Below are 6,840 nucleotides of genomic sequence, written 5' to 3'. Positions count from 1 at the left end.
GCGAAGCTTGTTTGCCTAGGGAATCAATCCTTTATCAAAAGAAGAAACAAAGCTGAGCTGGCTTGAAAATGTGCAAGTATTTGCCTGCTGATGAAGGAAAAGGCAAGAGAAGCCTGTTTTAGTGCACGGAACTATAAATAGTTCTAAACGGCTGGGATGAGGGTACCAGATAGAGACTGGAAATGTAATGAAGACAGGAAAAGTGAGTAGGCCCATCTAAGGGCTTTGACTTCATCCTGTAAGCAAATGAGATTTATGGAAGGATTGAAAGATTTCAGGATGAAATTAGAGATTTAGGAAGAATGTCTTGGAGGGTGGGTGTAGTAGGGGTGGAGGCTCAAAGGACTGGAAGGGATTGTAGGATGGAAAGGTTTGCTGGCGGTGGTGGGAGCAGGAGTTATTTTCTGGCTTGGTCGCTGGGGTGGACTATCTTTTTTTTTTTTGCCGGAAAGGATGTTAGAGAAGGGAGCTCATATATCACTCATAAGCCGTTATGGAACAGAAGCTTTCCAGGGGCTGTACACTTGAGCTACCCTGGTACGTTTAGCCAGGATGTGTTTTGCTAAACCCGTGTAGTTTTTAGTTAAAAATGTGTTTTTCATATTAGCTGCAAAACTGAAAAATTTGGAGGTTTCACAAAAAAATATGCATTTCCAGTCTTTCTTGAAAAAATCAAAATATCTGGGAACACTGGATACATGGTGCCTCAGGGCAGCAATCAGCAGCGTTCACTTCACACACACACACACACACACACACACACACACACACACACACACACAAAAGGCAAAAAACCACAACTTTCTCTCTACATACGTACAGAAAAGTGCAAAAAACATAAGTGTATAAACTGGTTGAAAGTGAGCATACGTAACTAACCAGAACCCATATCAACAAACAGAACATCACAGTATCCCAGAAGTTACAATAATTTAATCCTAACAACTTTATAAAGTAGTTAATGTTATCCCTGTTTTACAAGTAAGAACACTGAAGCGAAGGGTGGTCACAAGGCTAAATATAATTGGAGCCAGCATTTGAATCTAGATCTACTCTAATTCCAAAGCCCAGTCTCTTCAGAAGAATCAAGTTCGGAGGATTAGACGGCGATTTCAGCGTTGAATCAGGGCAGTTTGCAGAAGCTGCCTTCTCAGGCCGCAAGCAGCCACACCTCCCCAGCGCAGTCTCCGATACTGCCTGGCCTCCTCACACACGAGGGCGCTGTCTCAGCTACAGCCGGAAGTGTGGGTCTCTCTGTTCTCGCGATATTCTTCAGGCAGGAAGAGCGCCAGATCGAAGGTCACGCAAACCGCGCACACTGCCCCCGTACGCCTAAGTTCTCGCGCGAGTTCCACTTCCGCCCTTTTGGCTCTCGGCGCGGCACCATGGCGGTTGGCAAGAACAAGCGCCTTACAAAAGGTGGCAAGAAAGGAGCCAAGAAGAAAGTGTAAGTGGCGGTTGTCATGAGCACTGCCTTTCGGGGTTCTGATGGACTCGGCGGGTTGTTTCTAGGTTGTGGCGTGGGTCAGATGTCGCTGATACCCAGCGGATTGCGCGGGCCGTCCGTATTGGGTTGGTGCATTTCGGCCCGCAGCCGGGCGAATCTGCGCGCTTGGTTGGGGCGAGTTGGCTGCCTTCGCCTGCACACGCCGCGTTAGAGCCGGATTGCCGCTACGACTCGAGGCCGGCGTGTTTTGTATTGTGGACTGCAGGGCTATGTAAAATGGTCCGGTGTTTGGTACCGCTCCAAGTTTTGGAGTTTTGGGAAGCACTGTTTCTCTCCCGAATCCTGCACCCGGACTCATCTTGTGCCCGGTGCAATCTGGGCACTCCTAATAGGCTCGGGTGAGGTCTGGTATGGGTATGTGCGGTCAAGTACTGGTAAAATTGACGAGATAGATGTACATATTAGTTAACAGGCAGTGCTGCTTAGGTAGTGGAAAGACCGATGAGGGTGTGTGTGTGTTTGTGGCCTAACAGGGTCTGGTCTGTAGAGAAGTCGTGTGAAGAGCTAGATTACCATATGCGCCCCTTATCCACTGAGAGATTATTTCAGCTTGTCTTTAAATACTTAGAGAGGAAATATTAACGGCCTTTTTGGAATGAGGAAGATGAAAAGAAATTGACAGTAAGAATGTCATGATCTGTCGTGAAACTTAAGCATGGATTTTTTTTTTTAAATCCAGGGTTGATCCATTTTCTAAGAAAGATTGGTATGATGTGAAAGCACCAGCAATGTTTAATATAAGAAATATTGGGAAAACACTAGTTACAAGGACTCAAGGAACCAGTGAGTATCTTGTCTTTGATTTATATTTTCATTAAATTGGGACATGTATATTGTACCATGTCTGTTGAGATACATTTGATCCTGTGGTGGGAGGATTTAGGGAAATACCAGCCCTTGGTTGCAACTCCTGGCTCTGTGATGTTGTGGAAGCAAGGTTTTAGAATTTTTTAGAATTTAGGTTTAGTAAGAAAATGCATAAGCAGCTTCAAGTTTCTAACCAGCGCTATCAGAAAGTCATTGATGGCCATGTAGGTTTACTAACAAAAGTTAAGTTATTCACCTAAGCTTTTTATGTGTGAGAATTATCTTTGTAGGCTTGACCTTATGTGGTTAGTAATGTTAATGATAATTGATCCTTGTTTTGTAGAAATTGCATCTGATGGCCTTAAGGGTCGTGTTTTTGAAGTGAGCCTTGCTGATCTGCAGAATGATGAAGTTGCATTTAGAAAATTCAAGCTGATTACTGAGGATGTGCAGGGCAAAAACTGCCTAACTAACTTCCATGGCATGGATCTTACCCGTGACAAAATGTGTTCCATGGTCAAAAAATGGCAGGTGAGTCCAAAAGTCCCTTAGAAGAGGGTGTGGTGCTTTGGAAGTGTGTGACCAAGAATGTTATGGTGTATCCGTGATGCTTCTTGCTGGTTTTGAATGCTAAGTCTGGGCAAAGCACTGCTGACTTTGAGCAATAGTAACAACAGTGAGCAAGTTATTTTACTTATCTTTACATTAAATTGCAGATTTAATACTGGGTTATCTTCAGAGTGAGTTTTTGTTGCATGGATTAGTTGTTGGTTGAGGAACCTCTTGTGCAAGCAAGTTGTTGTGGCCCTCAAGTAATACTGAATTTTATAGTTGATTTGGACTAGTCTTTTGATTATTATTTCAGTCAGTATAGCATAAGAGTGGCAGAGCCTCTGCTGTCAGCTTGAAATCTTTTCTCCATGTCCCAATTGTGTTCTCTTGGCAGAGTAATTTAAGCTTGCTAAGCCTTGATTTACATTTAAAGAGCCATATAAACATGTTTTTAGCACAGTGTCTGACACAGCACTCAGTAAACATTAATATTACCACAAGAACTAATCCTGTTAATTCAGATGTTTATTGGTCTGGCTAACCATCCAGTTTGGTTATATTCTATATGGGAATGAATGATGACAAAATGTTTCGGTCCCAAATGATACATACTGATTATACCGTTACATTTGTTTCTGACATTCCTCTAAGGTTTTTTGGTTGCATTTTTTGAACTATTTTAAAGTCCCTTTGCTGTAATGGTATGACTGAATTTTTAAATTAAAGTATATAAGATTTTCAAAATGCAAGGAAGACATTTAGTTTCTGTCATTATCTAACAGTTTGTTTCTTAAATTGAGGTAATATGACTACTAATTACGAATTTTAATTGTATTTTAATTATGAATTGTTTAATCCTTGGCATGGTTTTGTGGCACATAAAGGACAGTTAAAAGTAGGTGCATTTAGTGTTATCACAACTATACTTATAACTTTTTCCAGAACATATGTTTTTAAAAGATGAAGTAGTAAATAGATGCTCAAGTCCACATCAGAGTCCTATGGATCTTATTTTAGAACCTATTTTCCACTTATCTCTTTTTTTTTTACATGGGCAGGCACTGGGAATTGAACCCAGGTCCTCTGGCATGGCAGGCGAGCATTCTTGCCTGCTGAGCCACCGTGGCCTGCCCTTCCACTTACCGTGTATGCCTGTATGCTAAAGGTGTGGGGTGCAGTTGTGATAATGGGGATATTAGGGAAGGGAGACAGTTGAGAGGACGTTGTTATTTAATTGGAAGTGAGGAATGGTGAGAATTTGGGATAACTTCATAAGTTCACTTCAAAGAAGTATTAATTCTGTAACATTGAATACTTTGTATTATGTAAGGAATATTAGACATTTCCAGCTCTTCTGTATTAGGACTTGAAGGATGAAAACTGGTAAAATTAAAAAGTTTTTTATCTGACAGTGTTTCTTTTTCCCTAGACCATGATTGAAGCTCATGTTGATGTCAAAACTACCGATGGTTATTTGCTTCGTCTGTTCTGTGTTGGTTTTACAAAAAAACGCAATAATCAGATTCGGAAGACCTCTTATGCTCAGCACCAACAGGTCCGTCAAATCCGGAAGAAGATGATGGAAATCATGACCCGAGAGGTGCAGACAAATGACTTGAAAGAAGTGGTCAACAAGCTGTAAGTGTCATTTTCTGTTTTTCCTTGCACAGCACAACCTTGAATCTCATTATTCCTCAGGTGAGGGAATGACGCAAGACAAGATAGACTTGCCCTATGTCTAAATCCTGTCTCAATACTTCTAGTTATACTCCCTTTAAGTGAAAGTGTTAAGTGCACAGTAAGTTATGTGCAGTTTCCTTATTTTAATGAAGATATCTCTTTTGGCAATTAGTGAGACTTTGAAGAACAGGAAGCGCTTTTGCCTTAGAGGATACACTGAATAGACTAAACCTTCCACAATCAGTAATGTATGGGAATAAGTGATGAGAAAATGTTTCGGTCCCAGCTGATATCCAGTGATAACTTGCGTTTTTCTGATGTTCCCATGCAATCTGCAGTTGACTAAGAGGATGTATTGGAAAGGGCATAAGGCTGGGAGTTGGAAGGCTCATATACTTATCATTGCCACTAACTAGCTATTCACTTCATTTAACCTTGTAGGGGCAACAAATGTTACATCAGGATTTATGTGGATTAAGTGATGTAGGTGTTATATATACATTTATTCTAAAGGCTTCTTGTAGAGAAGATGGCTTTTAGCTTCTGTATGAACACCTGAACACTAGGGCTTTTTTTTTTTTTAATCTGTATTTACTAATGATTTGCAGGATTCCAGACAGCATTGGTAAAGACATAGAAAAGGCTTGCCAGTCTATCTATCCTCTTCATGATGTGTTTGTTAGAAAAGTAAAGATGCTGAAGAAGCCCAAGTTTGAATGTAAGTGAAAATCTTGAGATTCCTGAAAGTAAAAATGGTGGGAACAAATGGATTAGGGTTTTTAAAGCCAAGTGATGGCCATGTGTTTTCTGCCCATGTGCTTTTCCTGTCATGCTTACAGAATATCAAACACAATTGTTTAGAGACAAGATATGCCTAACGTTTTCTTCTCCTTTTTAGTGGGAAAACTCATGGAGCTTCATGGTGAAGGTAGTAGTTCTGGAAAAGCAACTGGAGATGAGACAGGTGCTAAAGTGGAGCGAGCTGATGGATATGAGCCACCAGTCCAAGAATCTGTTTAAAATTCGGACTTTTAAAAGTGACAAATAAAAAGTCTTATTTGTGATTGGTTGCTTCTGAATATTCTTTTAAAATAATCTGGACAGCTTGGTGAATCAGATGTGATTTGATAGTGAAACTTCTGAACTGGTGTATGGATTTTATCTGTTGCCTTTTGGTAAATAGTTGTGAAAGGAATACCATTTGCCATCTTGTAATTTAGAGGTGTTAAGCAGATGGTTAATGAAACGCTTCCTTTACATGACTTAAATTTTTAGATGGTATCTGTTCTAGTTTGCTAGCTGCCGGAATGCAACACACCAGAGATGGATTGGCTTTTAATAAAAGGGGATTTATTTCATTAGTTCTTCAGAGGAAAGGCAGTTAACTTTCAAGTGAGGTTCTTTCTTACGTGGGAAGGCACAGGGTGATCTCTACTGGCCTCTCCATGCCTCTGGGTTCCAACAAACTTTCCCTAGGGTGATTCCTTTCTGCATCTCCAAAGGCCTGTACTGAGCTGCTTGGGGTGTGCTACCTTGAGCTGTCTCATTTAAGCATCAGCCAGTTAAATCAAACATCATTCATTGCAGCAGACACGCCTCCTAGCTGACTGCAGATATAATCAGCAACAGATGAGGTTCATACACCATTGGCTCATGTCTACAGCAATAGATCTAGGCACCTTCACCTGGCCAAGTTGACAACGGAATCTACCACAGTATCCAAATTTGAACCTGGATCTAATGATGGGAGGCTTATTAAAACATGACTGGCCTCTGCCCCCAGCATTTCTGATCCATAGGTCTGGGATGGGGGGTGCTAAATTTTTGCATTTCTAAGTTCTTAGTCTGTACTGTAGGCTGCTGATTCCGGGACCACATTTTAAGAACCACTGTACTAGGCAAGTGCTTTCTTTTTGCCTCTGGCCCTAGTTAAAGTGATAAATTGAAAATAAATCCTATATATGTATAAAATATCCTGCTGTGCATGTGGCACAGAGAAGCTGAACTTGGCTGGAGAAAACAACAATGGTTACTGGTTTCCTATTAACTACAGTTGGGTGTTTAGTGCTGCCCACCACCAAGTGTTTCCTTCTCCAGTTAAACTTTTCCTTTCTGTTTTATACCCCTTCAAACCTCCAACTTCCTCCATAATTGCTCAGCTGATGACCTTGTATGCTGTAATCTCTGGATGAGAAAAGGACTTCACAAATTCTACCCTGTGATCTTTGCCTGTGTTCCTGTCATTGGATGAATTGTGGGGAGACTATCTCCCACCTTTAGATCCCATCTCTTCT

The 6,840-nt window shown here is 41.1% G+C and overlaps 1 protein-coding gene and 2 non-coding genes across 3 annotated transcripts; all 3 read left to right on the top strand.

Annotated features, from left to right (window-relative positions):
• Window positions 1-1,312: 1,312 nt before the first annotated feature.
• On the top strand, window positions 1,313-5,615 carry RPS3A (ribosomal protein S3A). Its single transcript, XM_077139838.1, has 6 exons — window positions 1,313-1,447; window positions 2,187-2,290; window positions 2,658-2,845; window positions 4,296-4,504; window positions 5,155-5,264; window positions 5,445-5,615. The coding sequence occupies exons 1-6, from the start codon at window positions 1,386-1,388 to the stop codon at window positions 5,564-5,566; spliced, it is 795 nt and encodes a 264-aa protein (XP_076995953.1). The 5' UTR covers window positions 1,313-1,385; the 3' UTR covers window positions 5,567-5,615.
• LOC143666427 (small nucleolar RNA SNORD73) lies at window positions 3,437-3,509 on the top strand. Its single transcript, XR_013167625.1, has one exon. It is a non-coding gene; the product is annotated as a small nucleolar RNA SNORD73 (small nucleolar RNA).
• LOC143666428 (small nucleolar RNA SNORD73) lies at window positions 4,802-4,868 on the top strand. The gene has a single exon (XR_013167626.1). It is a non-coding gene; the product is annotated as a small nucleolar RNA SNORD73 (small nucleolar RNA).
• Window positions 5,616-6,840: the final 1,225 nt, after the last annotated feature.

The sequence above is a fragment of the Tamandua tetradactyla genome, chromosome 22 (assembly GCF_023851605.1).
Source record: "Tamandua tetradactyla isolate mTamTet1 chromosome 22, mTamTet1.pri, whole genome shotgun sequence".
Taxonomy (NCBI): Eukaryota; Metazoa; Chordata; class Mammalia; order Pilosa; family Myrmecophagidae; genus Tamandua; species Tamandua tetradactyla.
The sequence above is the reverse complement of the archived record's forward strand: the minus strand, read 5'-3'. Positions and strand labels throughout refer to the sequence as shown.

Bases quoted from the DNA above. Each gene is read 5' to 3' on its own strand.
- RPS3A (XM_077139838.1), top strand. From the start codon at position 1,386: ATGGCGGTTGGCAAGAACAAGCGCCTTACAAAAGGTGGCAAGAAAGGA. The intron at 4,505-5,154 runs GTAAGTGTCATT...AATGATTTGCAG, and splicing joins AAAGAAGTGGTCAACAAGCT to GATTCCAGACAGCATTGGTA. The intron at 5,265-5,444 runs GTAAGTGAAAAT...TCTCCTTTTTAG, and splicing joins GAAGAAGCCCAAGTTTGAAT to TGGGAAAACTCATGGAGCTT.